This window comes from Tenebrio molitor, chromosome X (assembly GCF_963966145.1).
Source record: "Tenebrio molitor chromosome X, icTenMoli1.1, whole genome shotgun sequence".
Lineage (NCBI taxonomy): Eukaryota > Metazoa > Arthropoda > Insecta > Coleoptera > Tenebrionidae > Tenebrio > Tenebrio molitor.
In genome coordinates, this window is record NC_091055.1 from 2254267 (window position 1) to 2279391 (window position 25125).

At 41.7% G+C, this 25125-nt stretch overlaps 2 protein-coding genes and 1 long non-coding RNA gene across 23 annotated transcripts in view; 1 reads left to right on the plus strand and 2 right to left on the minus strand.

The window, feature by feature from the left end:
* Nucleotides 1–577: 577 nt before the first annotated feature.
* tgo (Aryl hydrocarbon receptor nuclear translocator homolog tgo) lies at nt 578–17549 on the minus strand. 14 transcript variants are annotated; one of them, XM_069061433.1, is made up of 10 exons: nt 17446–17549; nt 16885–16933; nt 8501–8581; nt 5150–5310; nt 4664–4747; nt 2743–3063; nt 2492–2686; nt 2060–2359; nt 1726–2010; nt 578–1542 (listed from the first exon to the last, which is right to left on the minus strand). In XM_069061433.1, exons 3-10 carry the CDS (start codon nt 8539–8541, stop codon nt 1046–1048), a joined length of 1884 nt encoding a protein of 627 aa, XP_068917534.1. In that variant the 5' UTR covers nt 8542–8581; nt 16885–16933; nt 17446–17549; the 3' UTR covers nt 578–1045. The 14 variants fall into 14 exon arrangements, with proteins under 14 accessions (XP_068917534.1, XP_068917527.1, XP_068917526.1 ...); XM_069061426.1 differs by lacking the exon at nt 17446–17549 and adding an exon at nt 17215–17417 and having other exon boundaries at nt 5150–5307; XM_069061425.1 differs by lacking the exon at nt 17446–17549 and adding an exon at nt 17215–17417.
* Nucleotides 13497–18168, plus strand: LOC138140400 (uncharacterized). The gene is made up of 2 exons (XR_011162496.1): nt 13497–13691; nt 17964–18168. It is a non-coding gene; the product is annotated as an uncharacterized lncRNA (long non-coding RNA).
* A 118-nt stretch (nt 18169–18286) lies between these two features.
* osa (trithorax group protein osa) overlaps nt 18287–25125 on the minus strand; it is a 29331-nt gene continuing 22492 nt past the window's right edge. For 4 of the 8 annotated variants that reach the window (XM_069061412.1, XM_069061417.1, XM_069061418.1 and 1 more), the window contains 7 exons: nt 24966–25010; nt 24646–24834; nt 24039–24411; nt 22739–23283; nt 22519–22684; nt 20195–21729; nt 18287–19747 (listed from right to left, as the gene is read on the minus strand). In XM_069061412.1, the coding sequence (XP_068917513.1) occupies nt 18977–19747; nt 20195–21729; nt 22519–22684; nt 22739–23283; nt 24039–24411; nt 24646–24834; nt 24966–25010 (3624 nt within the window). In that variant the 3' untranslated portion in view covers nt 18287–18976. The remainder of the gene's footprint in view (nt 19748–20194; nt 21730–22518; nt 22685–22738; nt 23284–24038; nt 24412–24645; nt 24835–24965; nt 25011–25125) is intronic. The other 4 variants (XM_069061414.1, XM_069061413.1, XM_069061415.1 and 1 more) reach the window with 4 other exon arrangements.

Genomic DNA, 25125 nt, shown 5'->3' on the forward strand with positions numbered 1-25125 from the left:
CCTTTGCACTAATGCAGCACTCCCTCTCGTCCCGCATACGTTATGTAAATAACTATTTACGTATTTTTCGCTGGTTAGTACACACCGTTCATGTTTTAATTTGAAAAAGTTCATCCAGTTTTCTTCGATCAGTTTTTAACAATCAAACAGTGATCTACTAATGTCACTACAATGTGAGATTGTTTACAATTTGCTTAATAAAAATTATAGTTATCTTACAAGTAGATGAGTTCTTCCAAACAAAAACGAATCAAGTGAATTATACTTTTAATTTAAAATAAAAAAGAACCCCCTTTTCATATTTTAACTTCTCAGATTGCATTGCAGATGTATTTTGCATCATTACAAATTTTAAAAAATTGGAAGTGAAATTTTTGTAGGTGTAAGTTCTTATTGCGTTTTGGAAGATTTTAAAACTAAAACAATGCATTAGTTGAATGTACATTTATTGTAAAAAAACAAATGTACAAACGAGATTGTTTCAACTCAAATGAACTTACAATTATGCAATAAAAAAAACTGTTTTCTAAATGTAAAGACAGATTCGTTAAAAACGTATCATAAAAATAGATGAGAATAAATCACAATACTTTATTTTGTTGTTGATGACACGCTCTCTTAACAGTTTTGCCAATTTACAATAAAGTGTTCATAGCTATACATTAGAAATTTGTTCATAAATGCAAAAGTTATCAACAAGACTTTTTGATTTTAGTTATACACAAGTCTTTTCAGCATTACCGCTTGTTCGCAATAGTCATTTTGACTAGACGTTTGTATAAATCCTGTTCAACGCCAAGATAAATTTGGCATTTATATTGTTAAACCCGTCGGTTTAGTGTAAATAACATAATAAATAAGTGTACTAAAATCGTATGTTTAATTTACAAAATAAATACACTTTAGCTCGCACTACATGACATATGTATTACATCCAATAACAAAAAAAAAAGTAAAATACAATTAATCAAATCAATCAGTTCATCAAATAAAACAATTTGCATTTTTGTCAAAACTTGCACGAACTCGCTGCCTGAACATATAATCACTCGAAGGTGGTATTGAACATGTTCAGATCCTCGAACGAGGCTGCTCCGCCTTGGTCTAGCATTTGGAGCATGTCGCTCAGCTCGTGCGGTTGCGGCTGTGGCTGCGGAGGCGGTCCGGATCCGCTGGATCCCGGGCCGCCCGCGTCCGCAGCCTGTGTCGCACCCCCTTGCCAGGTGTTCCACTGGTAGGACGGACCCGGGGCCGTCCCGGCTCTGGAGCCGCCGCTCAGCTGCGTATAGGTCGGGCCCGGGGACCTCGGACTGGGCTGGTTGTACTGGTACCCCTCCGGGGCTGGCTGGGCTTGACGCAGCGTCCACGCGGCTGCCGCCGGTGTCGGGCTCGTGGTGCTGCCCTTCGTCAGCCGCCCCAACACACCTGCGCTGCTGCTGCTGGCGCTCGCCTGCGGCGACCCGTAGGCTATCGGCGAGGCCGTCGGCTCGTAGTTGCTGTAGACGTTTTGGCCGCTGCTGGGCCGCGCCGTCTGCTGCGGGTCTGCAGATTATCCTCGATTAGCAAAACTCACAACAACAAATTTTTTTATGCAATTTCCTATCACGCTTGACCCGCAGATATAATAAAGCACGATCTGTGCACTTTTACTTTTTCAAAAAAATCCTCTACTTGCACGACTCGATGCTCGACTTTCTCTTGGACATCATCTTATTACATACTTACTTTGTATGTGCGCGGAGGGCAGCATGTGCGAATACAGCCCGGCGTCTCTGCGCTGAAGACTGTAATCCAATCCTGGCTGCTGATAAGCCACTTGCTCGGTCTCGGTGGTGCCCTCTTGTCCGCTGTGCAGAGACTTGGCCGTCGTGTTTGTGCAGACAATGTATTCCACGTCGTCCGTGTAAGGGTTCAAGAACGCGAAAGCGCTGGTGCGCAACCAGACCCACTCCCTATTTTTGGCTCGGAATCTATACATTACTGACAACACTTGTCCCTTGAGTTTTAAAACTGCAACAGATCGACTTAGATCGAGAGATCTTTCGGGGCTCGTCTCTACCTTGCTCGAAGCTGTCCTTCATGTGGGTCTGATCCTCTGGATGAAAGAATTCGAAGCAACTTTTCCCTAAGAGTTCGGGCGGGGAATAACCTAACAATCCGATGACTCGTTGATCGACGAAGCTAAATTTACCGTCCATCGAGTGTCGCGAAATGAATTCCGCGGTGCTGTTCGACCCCGAGAGGTCGCTAGTGTTGGGCGTCGAGGTCACCTGGAGCCGACCTATGGCAACTAGGCAGCAATGCGACGTGTGAATCTCGTCTTCGGACTGACGTTCCATTTGCACCCCTGCGAACATATCTGATATTTTTCCCCATTTAGAGTGACCCTTACTATTGCTCAGCAATATTCTAATACACCGATGCCCCCTTAATTCGTCCCGAACAACGAATTAACGAAACAACACGTGCATCCCCAACACGTAACACTCACCTGTGGGTGGCCAATTTTTTATGTATCCCGTACAATGCACCACAGCGTAGTTTTGTCCGTCTCTTCCCGGACCCAAGCTATTTCGTTGCTTCAACCTGTTCAAATGCCCAATGGCCATGTTTTCCGCAGCGAGATTCCCGACTTTCATGCGACAGATGAAACCTCTCCGGGATCCCATGCACAGTCTCATGGAAGCTGCAACGGCACTCGTACATGCGGCTAAACTGCAAACAAATTCGACCAATACGTACACTGGTGACCCTCCTTCTTCACCGTTCCCGTCTTCAGGTCCAGGATCCTCCCGGTGTTTTGTGGTTCCTGCGTGGAGAGTTGCTCCCTCACCTTTTCAACATCCTCCGGATGGAGATTGTCGTACAAGCAGGAACCGTACCAGTCGCTTTGCGAATAATTGAGAACCGGAGCGACAGAATCGGAGACATAAATAACGCGTCCGGTATCACAACTGATGACGAACAAAAATCCGTCGGCAGCTTCCAAAATTAAATGCTTCAGCTCCTGGTCCGTCAGGAACGAAGGTTTGTACGTCCCATCGGTACTGGTATTACCTGTACCTACATAATTAAAACAGTTTTTCTTTTAAATCAAATTTGAGATGCGTATTTGCCGTTGATATCGAAAAATACATAACATACATGTGATGACAAGGAATCTGATAAGTTTCCTTATCTCTACGTGTCTTAGGACCATTAGCCGTTAAGAAATGTCAATACCGAGTTTGCAAAACTGTTATTTATTTACGTGTTCCCCATCGGCAATGAAGTATCTATGATAACATAATATTATCGTTACAATGTGCAATTAAATCAAAATGCTAAATATGCAAAGTAGAGAACGAATTAAAATATTGTTTTCATCGACGGAAAAATAAAGAAAACAATTTGCTATTGTTTATATATTACACGGTGAAGTCATGTTCTGAAATACTCGAGTTCTAAAGTTGCTCGAAAACGAATTATAAAAGTCTCATCGATGTTGTTTGACTTTCAACAGAACGCACGGCCTTTTCGCAACAAAGATTTCTATTCGTCGAAGAAAAAGCAACGCAAATCTAAGTGGAAAATTTACAACAGTTAAAGATGAATTATTTAGAAATCGTTTATTATTCAAGAAGGTGTTCATGTTAAAACGGACGTCGTCTATTGTTTTGTAATTTATATTCTATGAGCGGCCACGTAAAATCGGTACTTTTGGAAATACCTGCAATAATAAGGCCGCCTCGTTCCACATACGGCGGGCGACAAACGATTCCATAAAAAAACGAAATAAAACTGTTAGAACCGTCGAAATAATTGAATCGTTTCGTAAGACTCAAATAATTTACCGAACGGAAAAAACAATTCCAACAACAAACAAATATTTTAGCGACCATTCTTGGAATCCTTTATCGGATATGCAAAACGTTAACTGCATAAAAATTAGCTTCGAACGCACATTGCCTCCTTTGTATGACCAATTTCCATAGCAGCAGCACCGTCCGTCCTTCTGTACGTTCCTTCGGCTGTTTGGAAAGTAATCATTATCGAATCATTCACCACGCGAAGTTATTAATATCGAAATTATATTTTGATACGTACAATCACTCTAATTACTTAATAGCTACTCGAGAAACCATCATTATAACGTTTCGTGTTGAGAAATTCGGCCAGATAGAGAGGTCCCGCGTTTCGGCGGAAACGTAACCGCACCGATAAAAATTGCAGGAAAGCGAAACCGACAGAAGTGGCGCACCGCTCAAATTTTGAGCATCGCCTCACAAAAGATCGAGACCCGCATGGGGTCAATCGAGCAGGAAACGATCGAACCCTTATTATGGCAGCAAAAACCGCACTACCGATTCGAGCCACACCAAAATTAGTGTTACAGCGAAAAATGTAGGTACTTTAACGGTCTCAGATAGGTGGCGCGGTTATTGGAAGAATCGAGTGCGATGCGGGAATGTCAGCGTGATCGCAAGTCGTGTCAGAAGAAATGAACCGTGACACGTATCTGGGACCGAAAGTATTGGTATTAGTAAAAAAATCATAGCAACAGGCACACTCGATGGACCTTTCCTACGAGATTGATTGAACGGGTGAAGATGGGGTTGGACTGTTGGGTTAGAAAAGGCCCACGGGTGGTAGCATGCAAACTTAAGGTCTGTCTGCTCATTACCGTTTAAATGGCCAGAGTTTTTAATGGAATCTCCGTAGATCAAAGAACACGTCGCTGTCGTCTTCTCTTTAGTGAATTCCACCTCTGGAAGGGGACACAAGAAATGATAAGACATTTGATGCAATCAATCAGTGGAAAAAGTTTACTTACGCCGTATCTGTTTAATTAAGAAAGAGGGGGTGATGTTTTTTGTTAGCGAGAACACGGCAGTGATGTTTTCGCTTTGGTTATTTTTACGATTAAATAATAAGGGCATTAATCCTGGTTAGCGAGAGTGAGCATTCTGTGGCCCATAACTAACGTGATAGCATCAGTTTGTGCACGGGTCGTGTAAGCAGCTACGCCAGGTATAATCCGGCTACTACACCGAGGAGTTGTCGTCGTCGAGACCGTTATGAACTCGACCAAGCGCGATTTCGAGCCAGCCGAAGGAAATTCTATCCAGATTCCTCGTCAAAATACCCACACTGGACCGTCAATACTCACCTCGAAGGGCTTTCATGTGAGCGACGGCCATCCGGAGTATCGTGAGCTTGTCCGGCTTCCTCGCAAGGGCGCTGCAGGTGGGCACCATGTCGGACAGCTCCGTGATGTAGGCCGTCATCTTGTTCCGCCTCCGGCGTTCAATTTCGCAATGATTCTCCCTACAGTAAGTCGCAAGAAAATTCACAGGTAATTACATTATTTTTCGCAAGTCAACCAGCCTACAACGCATACAAGGAAACGGTGAATATTTCAGGACTCGTCTCGTGTCCTGCAGTTTATGGGTCCAAAGAGCGGCGGCGCTTCGGTTCGTCAAGCGAGATTACCGGTATTTCCGTTGAACGTTTTACGACTTTGCCGCCGAGTAAATTATCCGGACACCATAAAACTAAGTTGCCGGAATCGATATCGCTGATGTGATGCCGCAAACGGGCCCTCCGCAACCCTTCAAAGTTCGCCGGCGCAGATCTGGACGGCAAGCTGGCAAAATCTTCAATCTGATGATATGAGAGCGTGGCGCGCTGATGCCTTCCTTTACAATTACGCAAATAATCCATGTATGAAAATAACTAGACGGCAATTCGTATCTTAACGGTGTTTTAACGCCCTGGATGGCACCGCGGTAATTAATCGTGATGACGTTATGTTATTCGGTGAAAGAAGATCGCTTGGAAAAGTAACAGTATTGCGGTAAATAATCAATAATTGAGGGGAGACCAAATAACAATGATTACCCTCGCAGACGTGGAGTCGCGGACGATCGGTCGCTTCGGCGGTAGAACCACAGAGCCGCAGACCGGCTAATAGTCGTAATGGAGATTACAAAGGCACACATAATCGCAGACTCCGACCATCTACTCGATCCCATTATATTCCATCGCCACCGACACCGTCTCTTGCCGATTTAACGAAATTCGGGATCACCAACACACCAAATAACATGATAACTTCGGCGAGAGCTTTTCTGACGAACGCCATTACCATTTATGCTAAATATTTTGCAAAGTTCTCACGATTACTTAACCATCAACGACTAGTAGGCAGTGTTAATGCAGAACCGCTTCGAAAATATCGCATGTTGATGATTGGCACTTTCTAAAACGTTCAACTTCAATTTTCTGAGCCAATTACACCAAACTCGCAGAGATTATAGACGAGTGTCTCGAGTAACGAGCTCATTTTTCTACCAAATTCGCTCAATTTTCTCCTTTTTCTTTTACCGATAGGGCTTCGGAATTCACAACTTTGGCCGTGACATATTCCACTTTCAACGTTACTCTTTCACACAACCAACTATAAACGAACTTTATGCATTATCATCGTTGCGATATTGCCTGACCACGTAAAAATAAGTACAGACGTTTCGAAAAACGCAACAATAGATTTGCAATTCCGTAATAAGATTTATCTCGGCAACTGCCTGCACCCATCTCGTACAATAAAATGATTAATACCTGTAATTAATCACCGACTATGTAATACCTTTTACCATTACCATTAAAAAGTGACTTGTTAACAACCATAACCACGTGGTTTTGCCAGAGACGGGAAAAAAAAATCCAAGGAATAGATTCTGGTACTAATACGCGTGATACAATTTTTTGGTGGTTCTTATTGTTGAAGATGAAGTTAGGAGAGTAAAATGTAGAGTTTTGAGTAGAAGAAGTGCAACAAATTGTGTAAGTTTTTGGTCATATCGTGTAATATAGCATGAGCGTGTCAAAAAATCGGTGATTTCGTGCATGTCGGATCGAAGAGTATTAGTGTACGCAGCAAAGTATATCAATGATGATGATGACTTTCGGTTCCGTGGAGCTCCGGCTGGTCCGGATTAGCAGCGAGCGAAAGCTCCGATTTCCCATACCGACCTGTAAATAATCGATTTGATCGACGCTAATCAAAAGCAATCGAAATCGGTCTCGATCGCGATACCTAAAACAGCCCAGTTGGTAAAAAATCGTACGTACGGCTGTCGTAATTGAATAGACGCGGGTATCGGGACACTAGGAAACGTAAGAGAGCCAGCGATGGCATCTGCGGCGAGAGCGGAGCGCTGGTGTTCCAGTGGTGAGCGGGCGGGGGCGGAGGCTCGGCAGCGTGGGAACCTCTGGTCGACGGTCTGTGTTCTGTGGTCGATGGTCGCCTCCCCCGCGGCGGGTCACGACTGCTCGGGAACACGATGCTCCCTTTTAATGCACGGCCCTGGCCGACCTCCGATGGGTGCACGCCGTTCAGCGCTCTCCAAATGCCAACGCTCGGTGAACGTCACCGTGGCGCGCACCGCACTGGTACCGAGCTGCTCTCCTGACTCGCCGTCGAAATCTCCAAACCCCGCGGCACCGACGACCGCACACGAACCTCCAACCCCATACATTTTTTTTTAGCGAAACAACAGAATCCGCTCGAAAATTCGTCGCGCATAAACAAAACAACTAAATCCCTCAACAATTTATAAAAACATTTTGTGTGGAATTTTGAGGTCAGTGCCTTCACATTTTGGGGATAATTCTGGTGTCTTTTTATCCTCAGAAGCGCGCACGACACTCGGACACTCGCATTAGCGAGAATTTCAAATTTATTCTTCCGCTTTGACCTCAGCTAACCAAAGGAAGATTCAAATAAAAAATTTCAAAAATACCGACGACGGAAGCGACTGAAAATGATGGAAATAATTGGAACTTGAACAAACAATCGCAACCATTAAATACAGATAACGTCTCATTGTTAAGTACTCCTACTATGGAAGTTGACATGATATTAATTAACATACAAACATCTCAGATTCTGTAAGTATTCCTGTTTTAAATAAGTACACGTTTGCGTGTATTATTCACCTTTCTAGTTAATGAAGATTGTAATTTAGTTAGGATTTTTTCAAATAAAGAAAAATATGTACTTCCTCTATTAAATTTTACCGTAACGATGTTGCTTTTAGTTTATTGTCGAAATCTTCCATCTTCTTCAGTTGTAAAAAAAAAAACATTGAAATGCCAAGGAGTTTTTTGAGTCGCCGCATACTGTTCTTGTGACTGTAACGTTTTTGATCGATTAGTAATATTTTATCGCGCCTGTTAGATCTGAAATATTTAGTTAGGAGATAATTTCGATATAGCTTTGGGCGAGCGGTCGTTCTTGGTGGTCATCATATTTCTTCCGATCGAATCAATAGAAATGAAGATATTGAACGGGTAATTTTTTGACGATCCTACATCTCCTCGAGCAATTAACCATGATAAATGGTTTATTTTTTGGTTGAACGATCATTGTTTCGGCGTCATTAAGAGTCGATCGCTTTTACGAATCGAACGTTTCTGGTTCGGATGGGAGAGTATCTATCGTAGAGTTGATAGTTACCTTGCAAATCTTTCCTTGTCCTGTATAGTGTCGTCTTCCATTCTGTTATATTTACTGCCGCTCGGGTCGTCTTCATCTGACCTGGAACGGATAAAGAAGGTGGAGTTTTAGTGAGGTTAAAACGTTCGAATAATGATAAATTTTTGATTAGGGTGGGCATCCACGAGCGCCAGAATGGTCGTGCGTCGTGACTGGAGAGACTCGTGTGAGCTCCCGTTGGCCAGAGGCAATCGTTTAATGCCCACCTAATACAACCTCACCCGATCTTTTGTCTGCTAATTAATTATCAACAAGCAGAACATGAGTTTGCATTTACGTCCACCAAAATTGATATGTACACCTTCCGACAAGGAAAATAATCACATAACAGCTCCACAATACCCGACGCGTGTCGACTGTGGGAATCTTTCCTTGTTTATTTACGGCCGTAATCAAAACACGGTTTCATTTGTCAGCGGCCGCAGATGACAAACAATTAATCAGTCCGTCATAATTACCAACATCTACTAGGTATTTTCGACACCCTAATTAATAATAACAATCTCCACATTTAATCCGTGGAAGGTGCGATCGTGAGAGTCGGTCAAAATAGGGCCTCATTTGTGAACTATCGGCGCAAATTCGTACTTTCTACTGAACTATGTAGGTTAGAAAATCCATAGTCTTTGTTAAAGCGTTTATCGATGACCATTGCTTAGCGTAACAATTATACATCCAACAATAACAGCACGACATGAAATTTACAAAGACCGTTTCAGTGCAGCACAAGACACGCATTAAACTCCCTCGAGTTGTGTTTTTTTTCTCTCAACATTACGTGAAAAGACACAACAAATAACCAAATGGTATTTGCTACGTATCAACGATTCGCGTGTCTTTAAATATCAAGCGCCATTATTGTTGTAGGTATCTCATATTCATAGTTTTATTTCAACCATTGCTTTTTATGTTGCAATAAACGGAATGACCTTAACGAACACTAAACTAACATAAAAAAGTAACTACATTTGTTGCTTTCTATCGGACTTTTTACAGGCAATTTGCTTGCTTTATTTCCATAACTTGCAAAACTTCGTTTACGTCATAATTTTGAGCGAATCGCTCGATACGGAGTAGGTAGGTAATTACACGAACGGATCGTTCTTGTGCGATCGATTTTTCGACTCGAACCTAAAGAGAAGAAGAAAAGTCGTAATGGTGTTGTGGTCCGATCAAAGACCACCCTTTGTTCGGCCGTAACTCACGGGCAAGTCGGAGATCCAGCGTAAAGAGAGAACCAATTTTATCGAGCCCCGCAGCGCAGCCAGGATATTTACAAGTCGAGAAAATACGAAATGTCAGTTACATCATCGCAATATTTTAATTATACACTTCTAATATGTTTATAAATATTATAATTATAAATTACAACACCGTCCGGCATTGTTCGATCGAAAACGACGAGATTGATAAACAGATTAAACGTTGGGAAAAAAAGCTTGGATGATGTTTCCCCTTGTTTACGACCCATCCCATTCAAATCGAAATGGCGTTGTTCGATTCAAATTGTACGTGGGGCCGGTTTTATTTGCGGACTAGCTGGGGAACACGCCGGTGTAATTGTTCACAATTTGTTGAAATAGATATATAAAACGAATGATGGTCGGCAATTGGTCCATATTGTCTCGATTATCGTGGTAAGTTCGCACGTCCCGATCGGTGATATCGTTTGGAACGGTTGCTACTCGTATAAATGATAAAGCGAGTAACGCGATGGGGTTGGAGAGTTTGGAATGATGGCGGTATTTACAGGGCCGGGAGGGCGGCACACTATCGTCCGATTTACGGTTTACTAATGAGACCTTTATCGGGCCATCGTAGCACGTAACGCAGATTTAGAACTGCAACACAGTAACTCCACAGTAAATAGCAGATACCATGCGCCGCCCTTTCTGTTGCAAAATTTTAGGTAAATAACGCACTGTTTGCCAGCATTCTTTACCTATCGACCCTCTCCAACTTAGTCTTCATTAACCGCCGTATTCCCTATTCCGACAACGAATCCTTCCGAACATAGCGCCATTTTTACTCATTAAAAGGTTTTCAACCGATAAAGCTCAGACGTGGACTGATAAACCCGACCGACGCCGCCGAACCTGACGATACCGCCACCCAAATCAGAACGTCCTCCTTCTTTTGCACTTTTTAATTGCGATATTTCAAAAAAATTACCACCCCGATCCTGAAAAAAGACCCAAACTGACGAAATTCTGGGTACCGAGATACGAGAGAACGTTGTCCCACAATAAAAATAAAGAACCTTCGATAAGGAGCACGATTGAAATGAAATGTTTTCAAACAGAACAAGTAGAAAAGCTGATAAAGCATTCTGTTCGTGCTAGTTTCACACATGTTTAATAAACAACACCTTTATTAGGTTAATTATACATAATGTATTTGGAAACACAGTATGACAAACTTAAATTGCCGACGTTGTAGAAGCAATAAATGCGACAGATTGGATGAGCTTTTTATGCCCACCGACTAAAACAGTAATTACGTTCTTTCGCTGCAAGGTACGGTTCTGCAACTAAAGCTTACGGGACATAAAACTAATCCAGAGATTTCCGTCATTTAAGAATTTTTATCGGTGATTTTGTCGAGCTCGTAAATTTTGAGCAAACCGCGATACTGGCATACACGGTGTACGTTTTTGGATTGGACTTGTCCGCGGATAAAAAGTGGCGTTTTATTGGGGCGAGCGGCCATTTGCAACAGCAACAAGCCCCCAGAGGAGACTAAACAAATGCGTACCAAAGAACAATAATCTGCTCGAGCCGGCTATAATGTTTGCTTTACGGCGAACATTTTTTAAATGAAATCGGAGCTCGCGCAAGCGAGCATTCTTGTTGGCGACTTTCGAAAAAAGAACCAACGGTACATCGTCGAAAATTACAATTGCAAACTCAGCCGCATTTGGAAGAAAAAGTTGTGAAACCCCCGAACCGTACGTTATCCCCGTTGACATAACAATACTGGAGGAATTTAGCGCATTATTTGCGGCAGTTGTCTGGAGCAAGGTTCAGGTAAAGAGCAATACGTCCCATAAACTCGGTGCAAGACACGGTCTAGGGCTCGTATTGTTCGTTGCAAGGCTTCGACGGCTGAAGTTAAAATGTTACGGCGACTTCCTTCGGTCCAGGACCCGGACTTACGTTAACAGAACATGTAGACGATTTTACTACTCCAGGAAATGAGATAGAGACAACATGTAAATAAAGTAATAAAAGACCAAACGCATCACGCATAAATATTTTTATCGCTTTGAAAAAATCTTTCTCAGGTAAAGCGAACGTTCCTGAAATTTTGATTGTCGTTACCCCTTATTAGGAATCGGTACCATCGCCGCAAATGAAAAACTTAATTGCAGCCGGCCATTATAAATCATATCGACTACAAATTAAAACAGAATTTTAACGGGAAAGGTCGATTATTATCACATCATGATTCAGATTTATCGGTGCACATCCATTCGGGCTTAATTAAAATCGTTCGACTCGTTCCTCCACCACGTTACATATTTGTTAAGTACTTTCAAATCATCTATCTAATCCCTTATCATTCCTGACCCGATTCCAAAGTTTAATATAGAATTTATGGACGGTCAGCAGATAAACTGTTGAGGGATACGTCGGCACTAAAAAAATGTTTTGGCTGGTAGAAATGACGAATCCGCACGCCGTAACTCTCGCCCACCCTAATACGTCCTGAAATTTAATCGTTCCGGGCACGTGCAAGCAACTTTTAAAACAAAACACCCGTTCAGATTAGACGGCAACGTTATTCAAATATTTGCTCAAAACAACTTGTCAGAAAATAGACACTCCAAACAAGGGAAAAAAAACTGAAATTAAGTCGAAACTGTGAAGTGGTGACACCACAAAAATCATTTGAATCGAAGAATATGTCTTGATGGAAGATTTTGTGACGATCACAATAAATGTGATTGGTACTTGAGCTTTGCCACATAAAACGGCAGCTGAACTCGACCAACCCTCCAAGATTTCGTATGGGATGATAACACTAACACTACATAGATGTTTGTGGGGGTTCTATTTTAAAATCGGAACCTCTTCAAACAGACCTATTTCACGCTCCCCTTTGTCGTGCTTAATTTAGCAATCAAAATGTATGTTTTGGAGTAAATTGAAAAGTCTCGCAGGAAAGTCCACGTGACATCAAGTTCCTTCCACAAATTGTGGTATCCAGGTACCGCAGAGTTTGAATAATAATGACGGAATACATCTAGTCGACTTTTTAGACAATGGAAACGAAAATATTCAACGACGCGTTGAACACGTGGATATAGCGATAAAGTCAGTTTCTGGTGTGAATCATGTGGGTCCTACAATATTTGCAAAAATATTTAATACATTTCATCGATATAATCAACGAGCGATCGAGCATGCGAGCGTCAAAGTACAGATTCGTACGTCGTTCGTCGATTATACCGCAAATATAATGTTTTTGTGACGAGGGAGGCGGCGGTCCGCGAGCGATTCCTTGACCGCCGGTGGCGTGCATGCGTTTTCCGTCACGTGGTTACCTTCGCCTTTTGGAGTAGTGTGCGACCGGCGGCGGCTCCTGCCCCATGGGCACGGGCGCGACCTGGGGGTGATGGGCCGGAGGATGGGGCTGGAGGTAGGTGGGGGGCGGCGCATAGTGAGGGGGGCCGCCCCCGGCATACGCGTACATATCCACTTTGACCGCACTTCCGCACGCGGGGTTCGGAATGTGCGTCTTGGGGGAGTCGTCGCGACGTCTTCAGAGTAGACAAAGGCACCGACCACCGCGTTCCCGCTTACGCGCTAGACACATGTCACGGATACACCAACGGAAGCACAAAACGGCGCGCTCAGAACTCTGTCACGGACTGACGATGGCGGCCAACATGACTACGGGCGGCCGACGGTCGGGAGAGTGGAGATGAGCATGGTGGGGCATGCCGAGATTTTAACTGCATGCAGGTACGCCGCCCGCTGCAAGGCAAGGGCCCGCAGCCGCCGCGAATCGTCGTGCGCTCAGTGCTCAACAGCCCTTGGAAGTTTTGCGGTCGCCGTCGCGGAACAACCGGTGAAACCACGATTTAGAGACAACCCCCGACTTCGCGCGCGCCAAAGTGCGACCGACGAGGGAGACCGAAACGCACGATGTGAGTACTCTTGCGGAAAATACCAAACATCGACGTTGACATCCACATCTCTTAAAATCACGAATGCCACCCCAACTTTACAACTTTAACGGGTTTTTACTTTACACGCATATTTTTATGGCGCTCCGTTTACAGCCTGCCTCTCATGTCTGCGGGGTTTGCCAATGTTTAATTCATCATAATCATCCACGCAACCTATTGACTGACATAATTGCGACACCGTACACATCCCTTAAATACAAAAAAAAGCGACAAAGTTCCAACAAAAATTGATACCGACACAAATATTAAATCGTTATCGCTTCGGTACAATCTCCGAACTGGTTGTTGGCCGAAATATAATCATTTCACCAGTTTATCACCGCAAACTAATTAAACCCAGTAACACAAATAAATAATGTTTATTTTCTGATCGGACGCCCAATTCCTTATCCTGACAACTTTTCACATCGAATCTTTGGTGGAAGTTTATTTTCCTCGATGCATTTTTAAATTGCCTGATAAAATTCAGTTTTAACGAAACATGCACAAAAAATAAAAACCTCGCATAATACTTATTTCGTTAAAAAGTTGAAATATTTTCTTTTATTCGTTTACGATGTTGATAAGAAACTGATCGTTGATGTATTTTTCTTCGACTGTGTGAAAGATTTTTACTCTTGGAGAACAAAATAAAAAAACACTCACGTAGAGACTTGACCGCAAAAAAGGTATAAAATAATATTTAATTACTAAATAGGTCTACGCCGCTGCAAGTCAACGGAAAACCGCAAATATTCTGGTGAATTGATAATAAACCAAAAAATTATTTTAACAAATTCGAACGCAACAAAGGCAAAAAACTTCCAAGATTGCTGCGGAGATACAAAATTATCCTGAAAGTAAATGCGATACTTAATAACGCACTTTATCACAGTTACTTCTACCAGCTTTTTGTAACATAAATCTAGGCCACAGACGAAATTCTAAACTAATTATGTAATTTATTATGCCCCAACAACTAAAATTTAAAAACAACTACATTAGCTTTTGTCGCTTTTTGTGATTTGTAAACCGTAATATGTACACTGACATTGCTTTTTACTGCCACGATGATAATTCGTTATCACGGTTGTAATTTATATTGCGTTACTTTTTCCAAGAAAAGCATGCACAGAAGCAGTTTCATATTTCTTTTTGTAAATGTTGGTTGGAACTCTTAAATTATGCGAAACAATGTTGTTTGATAATTGTAAAGAATTACTGGGATTTGCGCCACGTCAAAACAAAATTTGTAAAATTGGAGAATTTTGAGTGCATTATGAAAGAGATAGATGACACTTTGAAATCTGGAGCATCAAATAAATAATGTTTAAAATCGAAGAAACAAAGACCGCATTGTTTGATCAAGTTTAATTGTGAGGGCGATGTTTCAGATTCATGAACATGTTCTGGACAATTTTCGTGGAATGTGACGCAATTTAATAAATGATCGGTCACAAATTGACCTTAATTGCAACACTAGAGGTCTAATTCTGGCTGCATTTATCACTTATTGTACCGGTAAGTTTGTTTACATCCCGGAAATGTCATATTTATTTGGACATCAGTGAATTGAAAGTGTCAAAGGTCACATTTTGTCGACGCATATTGGGGGATTTTACCCTGGAAAATCCGTCGTAACAGGAATAGCAAAGAATGTGCTGTAAAGACGAATTTGTAGAATTACAGATTTTTGAATGACTAAGCACAGTGAATACCCGGAGTGTAAATCGGCCGGCAACAAATCATAACAGCTTCTTACGAGAAATCTTATTTCGGTAGAAAACCGAATCCAGTTTAAACTTCGCATAATCGGCCTTTTAGCGAGTCCGTTTGTGCGAACGCACCAAATAAAAGCGGTATTATCGTCTGTGTTGTAAAAGGAAATTTTCCAAAACGTCGATCCGATGTCAACTTATCTCTCCACTAGGATAAGGAAACGTAATCTGTAGCGTCGCGACCCAAAATATTATAAATCTTGGAATAGAAACATTTCATGTACGCGACGGGCAAGTCCGGTGAAGAAAGTCCGCGGACAGTCGAAATTTTTATTTCCTGGATTCCCACCTGAAACAAATTAGTTGTGGGTGGTTGAACCGCATGAATGGTGCCACCACCACCACGTGAGCCTTTTCAACGAGTTGTAAAATATTGGGTGGGTTAGTCAGGTAGATGAAGTTAGTTTACGGGTTTTAGTACCGTTATAATTTATCACCTGTCCCGTCGTCGTTTTGGGACTTGCAAGGTTGTAAGAAATGATGGATCCCCGAGTCTGTAGAAAAATTTTGTGGGCCTGTTTCCGCCCGGAACGCTTCCCAGAAACAGATCCATAAAAATGTAAATTATTCGTCTAGGTTTAGTACACCTAATCCGCCAAATAAAAGACTATTCTCCCATTATTCAGAGACGGACGGTCGCACCTTTGCCTCGTCACAAAACTACATCCTTTGTGGAGCCGTTAATAATTCTTGTCCGTCTACACGCTTTAATCTTCTTATCTTTTTCAAAGCAATTGCGTTCAAAAAGAAACAGAGTGATACAATCTTGTTAAATTATTGTCGTACCGAAGCGAAACTGGTATGGTTTGACATCCTTCGCAACTCGAATTTCAAAACATCCCCCGCCGTCCGGGGATCACCTAAATCCTTATAAATGACTCGTCCATGAAGATGACGAGGATAAGCAGGACTCGGTCCGTCCTCCCGCTTCGAACGTATTAATTGTGGCGCATTACACATGTAAACGATAACATCGGCATCGTCGATATTTTACAACACAATATGACACGTAGCTACAAATTACAATCTAATAATAAGAAAATAATGAAACTGGTAAGACACGATAAACACGAGATCCTACCATTTTTAATATAAGTGAGAGCGTTACCCGCTGATAAGACCTAATAACGCCCTTATCATAATTGAATCTTGAAAACACTCTACTTTTAGTCTTTCTCGCTGGTGGATCCGACATATACAACCCTACTATTATCGCGAGGCCTAAATTCGAAGTTGGTAGCATTAACAAAGTAAGTCATCAGCGACATCTGGCGGCACATCAACACACTCACGACAGATCTCTACTTGAAACATGCAACGCACAATCATAAATATTTATTAACCGCATTAATATTCATGCGTGACGTTTTTGGATGTATCTAACCATAACTCACCCTATGCTTCCAGCTCTACGCTTCTGGATACACTTCGTGGGATCAGCACCTTAAAACCAACCACAACATTAATAATTAAATGATGGGAATTAATCATAAGGCTGGGATTCAAACAACTGAATATTATTTAAGGCTAGTCTTGATGCACGTCTATGAATTTAATTAAAAACTGCGAGACAATTCGCCAAAATGACGGTGTGAAATGGTCGACGAGCGCGGAATTTACTGACCAAAAACGAGTGTCACTTTAATGGTGCAAGCTTCGGGCGCTAACAAGGCAACGATACTATTATTTTAGGTCCAACATCGAAAAATTACAATGTTACTAACCTGGTACCGAATGTGTAACAGCTGACATCTGTATCATAAACCATGCGTTTTATTATAGTATTTTATTCTTAGAAACACGAAACACTAACTTATATTTATGTTGAAATCAAAATTTGGAGACATTGGCTAAATTAAAATCGAGTGTTTACAACACAACGACCGCCATATTAGAAAAACTGTTAGGGTGGGAGAGTCTGCCATTTTATTAAGGGTTGTTCACAACCAACTTACGCTAATGTAGGGTTGATCCCTAAGCAACACGCTTTACATGTAAATTAACAAGCTGCGTTAGCCATCAGTTTTGAAATTAAATTTATCTAACCTACGAATAAAAACGGAATTTAAACATTGTCAAACTTTCGTTACTGAAATTTCTGTCATTTAGATCCCTGTACGCTTTTACTTTCTCGGTGAATTTATTTTTCAGCCAACAGTATTGTGGCGACATCTCTGACACACAACAAATTTATTTCGTCCCCTGTTTACAGAACTCTGTCCAATCACAGCGTCGTTTATAAATTTTTCAAAAAGACAAAAAAAGCAAACAACTTATAAATAATACAACTTCCAGTTTACATAAACTATTGTTGTGAGTGGTCACGTTTCGGCTGTTGTATTGCTGTCATCAGGATTATTCAATGCTTTACTAATCATTTTGCCACCAGTAATTTAAACTCAAAATAACTTATCTGATAAAATTATTACTGTTGAAGTAAAAATTGTGTACTCATATTTTGTTTTATTTTCAGATTGTCTTTCAACAATCAACAGAAACTTTTGTGCCTCCAGACCAAAATCGTAGGACCAGATTTGACGAAATATCTTAAAAACGTAAAAGTTTTTCCAAAAATTGAATTTTGCTTTAAGAGTGAATAGTAATTGTACAACAAAAACAACGTAGTTTTTGTGATCCTGATGTATTTTTATGTTTGAAATAAAACTTTCTTTTACTTACCTTGTGTTTCTTTCTTGATAGGAAGTTACATAGTTCTGCGACGACGAGTGATGACTTACATTTATAAATTATTTAATTATAATAAAACTTATAGGGTTAAGACTAGAATTAAAAAGATTTTAATGTATTTAGCATTTACTTAATTTTTACAATATGCAATCATACATAAGATGAAATATACCTACAGCCAGAAAAATATCACCACATATTTTAAACTACATTTGAGTTCTATAGCAAGACTGCCTCCTCTAATAACGCAAGTTTGCATTGATTTACAGTCCATACTTGTTCATTAACAGAGTTCAATGTAACATCTAAAATGGGATGTATAAAACATTTTCTAAATATACATAGAAAATTAAAACTTGTATAAAAACACCATTTTCGGTACTTCCTTTGTACATTTATTTATTTCATTATCAGACATGTATAAAGCATTCGCACAGTAATACCAAACATGAAATAAGAGAACTGAGTGCGCAGGAAAATAAAGGGGATGACCACCATACCAGGCAACTCGAGAGCTACAGCACTACCGTACTCTGTTATTCAAATTAATAAATACATAAGTAACATGGATGTTTGACATTTCCAGAAAGACGTATGTTGCTTAATTTACAAAATGGTACAATTATGGGTTACACTATGTGAATTCATTAGCTATCGGAGATCCGGATCTCACGGCGACTGTCGCCATTAGTCCCATCACACGCACACATACACACTGTTCATTGGTAAAGTTCAAGTATTCACGCTATACATAGGTCTGTACACCAGTCCAAGGCCGCAAGAGTATCTACAGAGGGATTAGCTGCGAGATATTTGAAATAGTACTTTGGAAAGCAGGAGGGCTACCTGCTGATCTAATATTTGACTCATGACGAGCGCCAACAACCGGGATTCTTGTTGCACCAGCAGAGGTTTGTTGTCTGGATGTCGTGCCAGGAACACCAACGTGGCCGCCGCCCTTCTCAGCATGTCCAAACTCGTCCCCATCGAATCGGGGTTGTCCCTCAGTGCACCGATTCCGTGTTGATTCGCCACTCCCAGTGCGCTTTGTTCGGCTTGCTCGATGAAGGCTACTAGCAATGATACACAAGGAGTTTGAGACGCTACTGTCCGTGCCATGCTGCTGTCGGCTGCGGCGAGATAGTGCAGCAGGTTTATGGAAAATTCGCGCAACACCTGGTCTTCCGAGCGACAGAGATGTTTCGTCAGTACTGCGCAGAGCCTTTCCAACCTGGGGAACGGCGGCGTGGCTATCACGAGGTCGACGTTATTGTTTGTGACGCACAGTTTGCACAGAGACTCCAGGGCTAACCGCTGAGGGGACAGCAGCGACGAAGGTCCCACCGACGCGAACGAATCTTGACCGCTGGCCGACGGACATATTGCCCAATGCAGTAAACCGTCCAGTATAGGCCTGACTATCTCTTCTGGATACACGTTGAAGTCGATCTGTCCCGAAATGTTGGCTATTGACACCAGTATGTTCTCTCGAATATTTATTAGAAAATCCCACCACCATTCACTTTCACCTTGCAAACTGCTACATGAATCGGCAAAGTCCGCATCCTCCTGAAACACAAATACCTTCAGTCACAAAACACTTCTTTCTCCCCACGTGATCATGCTTTTTAACAAAACAAAACAAATTGCTGAACTTTACTTTTATCATTTCTTTCAACAACTTGTATTACGTGATACGCAGTAACTTTATTAAAATCTGTTTTTCTCCACATTTATTTCGCGTAATTTTTTCTAACAAACCCAGTATCGTTCCCAATTATTTTCGTCGTCGATTTTCAAAAACACGAATACGCTTATTCGAGCAAAATACATGATTCACAAAACAAACGTAACAAACATTTTTCAGCAAAACTTCAGATTAACAATTTCCTGTATTTGTGACGTGTTCAACGTAACGATTTTATGATGAAATTTAGTAACGTGAACGAAAGTGATTAGAGTGATGCTGTACTCGGTTTCTATAGGAGTTATGGAAGAAACCGTTGGACAACCTACCTCTCGGTCGTAATTTCGAGTTTTCTGAGTACGAGGAGGATGTTCATGATGGAGCAGCAACAACTTTCCTACTACCGCTAAGAAAGTCGAACTACGTGCGAACTCGCTCTCGTTGCCGGGAACAAACGTAAGGCTCCTAATAATATTAGATATGCAAACGCATCTTTTGCCGATATTGTCCTGGCTCTCTGTGATCAGCACCAGACTGGCTTCATCTCTTGTGTATGCCTCGTCCTCGCAGTCCGACGAACGACGACGTTTCAATGTCCCGACGGTGTCTCGCACTTGTTGTCCGCTCCCTTTCCCACACTCCCCGTTCACACTACTCGCGTTCAGATCTACACTTTGTTCTTCACAGTTCGCTTTTTCACTCACTACATCAGTCTTTACTTTATCAGTTGTCGTCTCTAAAGTGAGCACACCGTTCGCTTCAGATGAATCCTTTTTAATTCGAGATATCACATCACTTAATGTCTTTGTCCTACGTTTTTTGTCACTAGTTTTAGGAGGAGGAGGAGCCTCGTCCGGTGGCGGTGTTCGCTGTCGCTCCTGAACGGTGTCCCGTACTGTTTCGCTGAGGTCCTTCTTATCCTCCAACCGCCTGTGAAACGGTATTCGGCCGAACTCCGCCTGAAACGTTGGAAGTATGTGGTCCGCCCTCAACTGCCAAGGATCCGTGTTCACTTCTGCTACAATACTAGCACCGGTAGTGTCACCTCTCACGTCCCAGTCTTTCTGATTATCTTGAATGAAAATATCTTCGCTCCGGTCTAGCAACTTGACGGGATAACCTTTGCGCGTTACGAATGTGTAATTGCTAGTATTGGGTAACAACACTGATTTTAAATTTGGATCTATTGGTGTTACTACTCCGCCAAGATCCACGTCAGATTCATCTGGTTTTTCGTCGCGTGGAAATGGCCCGTCAAAAATGTCGCTCAGCGCCTTCTGGAAGTGCTCCAACAGTATATCCAGAAGACCGGGCCATTGATTCAATCCGAAATAACCCACAGATGAATCGTCAAATAAAAGTACATTGAGTATGTCCAAAGCGTAGGTGCTTTCGGATAACAGTCCTGAACGTAAACACATTATGATACGCCAAGGATCAACTTGGCCGACGTCAGCTCTGCACAATCTTTTGCGCCTGTACAGTACGGGCAGAGTGGCTTCGACACTGTCAGGAGGAAACGTTATCTCTCGTTTCGGTAACTGGTTTTGCGAATAAGAACTGCTAGGCACGGCGGGAACTTGACTCCCCTTTGCGCCTTGTGGTGGCATCATCGTAAAAGGTTTTCCAGGACGTGGACCCCCGAGAGGAGGTCTCAACGGCGAATTTTGACCGACACCGGGTGTCGACAGAGAAGACCACTGTTGCTGAGTTGACTGGGGAGGTTGATAACCTTGAGTGCCGGATGGGTACCGATCCCATTGTCCTGCAGGTCTTCCACCTTGAGTCCATTGTTGAGTGGCAACTTGAGGCCCTCCAGAAGCACCGTATTGAGGTGGTCTGTACTGATTGTTGTTTGACCATGCTAGAAAAAAAAAACTCACCTTTAGAACAATACTTCCCTTTACAAAGATACAAACAACTAAGGAGTACCCACAACTTCGAATTCAATAAATGAACGCTAAGTATGTAGTATCGAATTGCAAGACTCAAATTACAAGCACAAAAACGGTACGTAATGTGTAAAGAGTAAACAAACATAAAAACTTATCCTCAGATAGGGTACTTATTTAATTTCCTCTTATGGTTCAGCGGTACACATCAAATTAATTCTTGTTAGGACAATTTTGTCACAATACAAATCTGTTATTACAATTGCACGATAAAAAAACTGCTATTTATAAAACCCTTTTAGCATAACATTTACATAATCAAACGTACTGTTACAAAACAAATTTATACCGATGTTCATGAAACTGGAGTAAAGATAACACACACAGAGAGACAGGTTCAGGTAGTTGTTCTTGCAAAACTTTTTATCAGATATTCATTTCTTTTCTTTAATCTTGCAGATTATATGCGTAATTTTATTAGTACCATGTGCAAATAATACTAACATGAACCGATTTCACGTTGTTTCTAAAGTAGTAACATTTTACGTTTCTTTACGTAAAATAATTATAAAAATTCATTATATCACTTTATAAAATATTATCGCGGATATCACGATCCAAGAAAAAGTCAATTACAAGCGAAATTACTACCGATAAATTTTTATTTGACGGATAACATTAGATATGACATAACAGGGCAAAATAGAGTTGGTTTGTACGAATTGCAAAGTGAATTAATAAATTAGTAAGTGTGTACGTACCATAAATTTGCGGCCTTTGTTGTCCGTATTGATATGACTGTTGGTCTTTAACAAAATCTGGATGTCGTCTGGATGGTTGTGGTCCAGGAGGAGGCATGTTCTTGTTGGAGGCTGGCCCTCCGGGATAATTTGCCGTGGCAGAAGGACCCTGCTGATTAGGATAATTCTGGAATTAGTCGGTTATGTCGCCACACACAACAAAATGTGTTTTGAACTTTACCTGTTCCGGTCGGTAATACTCCTGCTGTGCCGTGTAGGGTCCTGCCGGTGGTTGTTGAGACGCTGGCGGTCCCGTGCTTCCTGGAGCACCTGTGTAGTTTGGCCTCGGTGTGTATGTTGATGTTGGTGCTGCACCCATATTATAACGAGTGTAGGGATCTTGTCCGGCCGCTGGAGGACCTGGAGTGTTGTTTGGATTGGGCGGCGGCGGTGCTCCTGAATCACCTGAATATGGAGGATACACTGGTCTAACGGCAGGTGGATAACCTGAACTAGCTGGGTACGAAGAATACTGATCTGGAGGAGCACCAGGACCAGGACTGGGATACTGATTGTATCCAGCCTGTCCGCTATATCCCTGCGGTCTAGGTGGAGTGCCTGAAGGATAAGGAGGGTGCGGTCCACCTGGAAAGGGGCCACCCCGTGGTGGTGGACTGGGAGACACATCATCAAAAGGGTTTGAAACGCTTACGTTGTCGGCAGCCCCGCCTGCAGGGCTAGGACCCCCAGGGGCGGCATTGTTTAAATGATTAGCCCCTCCTGAACCTAAGAGAATATAAAATACATGTACTACTCCACTCCGATTACGCACGTCTCACACACAGGGTGACTCCACCAAAATCTACCACCATAACTATCGTCCAAATCCTCTCGTAATTATGTAAATAAAAATAATCATCAACATTCAATTTTATTATTACGTACAGCGTGATCGATCATCTAGTTATTTGGTTATGAGGCGACTTCGGGATAATTAGGGCGCTGCTTTTAGTAGATTCACCCTGTACTATTTCATAACATTTGTACGTTCAAAACAACAACAAAAACATCGAACAACATTCAAAGTTTATTTGTCAATAATTCGAAACTAAAAAGTCAATGAAATAGTATTTCACGACATAAACGAGAACAATGAATCATTCTTCCTTAAGCTCCCATAATAGCTGATGAAATTGATTGTTTTGAGTTAATCACCTATGTATTTAAAATTGCATTTGGTTAATAAAACATTTATGGCGAAGCTCGTGTTTCAGATATGAATAAACAAACAGTTGATAAGTGAAAGTAAATAAATAATTCAGCAAAAAAAAAAATAAATACCTTCAATGAAAGATAAAATATTATCAAACCACTGAAACATCGTCTATTTAACATCGCTCTTCGAATAAAACATCACAAGCAGTTGAGCCATTAAAAAAAAAGGCCTTGACTTTTTTTTACGTCAAAAACATGACAAGTACGAATGCCGTCTTTTTACTTCTAAATTAATTTCGGAATACAACGGGAGCGGACGAACTCACCTCCGTGCGGAGAAGGCGCATTTGATTGTGACGAGGGCCTCTGTGATGAAGCGTTATATTCTGGATTTCCGGTCGGCGGATAACCGTAACCGTATCCGTCCATCGACGTTCCACCAGATCCTGGTGGTGGAAAGGAATCCTGAGAATTGGAAGAGCCTGGTGAAGGCACCGAGGCGGCTTTTGCTGATTTTTTCTTAGAACTAGCTTCGACCTGATTGATTATGGGCTGTGGATCTATTCCACCCCTATCAAACTGACATTCGTACGCTAATAAATTTTTAGTGTAGTGCTTTCTTAGGGTGTAAGCGGCGCTCGACGATGCTCCAATTCCCAACATTCCAGCTATATCCTTCCACGTTTTGTTTTTAGTTACCTACAAACGAGCACAACGTAAATAAAACGATTTATGAATACTGTGACATTCAATAAAATAAACTTGTATCAATTATTCATCTGGTACTAAAACCGCACGTGCATTTGTGATTTGTCTTTTTGCTTTGGTATTTAAAAGGAGAGTACTACCAACAGAACACTACAATTTGAAAATAAATATCGTCCTTGATTTTTTTTTAATTTTTGTTTGTTTGTAAAAACATGTTGGACGTACCTCCATGAACCCACCCCTGTCCTTGACATAGACATACAAACGGAATAAATCAAGCGGGTTCTTTGATATAGTGGGGCAAGTTGTAATGGGCGTTCTTCGTTCTTCCATGAAAGTGAGTAATTTGTCCAACCAAGCGCGTCTGTCTGGACTATCATCCATTTCGTATAGTTTGCTGAGACTGTCAGTTTTCTGCAAATACACACAAAATAAGGAAAGGTTACGGACAGAAGGGATGACTCTATAGACAAGCACTACATACAACATGCTTGGACATGCTACCACAAGCATTAGCACGACATTAAATAATATTATATATAAACCTTTGAGCGATACGTGTCCGGAGGAGGCACATGACTGTTAAACACCTGGAAACACCCGCCAGTTAGCTCAGTGAACACACTAAACAAACACAATTGACTTAAGCTTTTGTTAAGTGGGCTAAAAACGGACCCACTGCAATTACAATTCAAATCAACACAA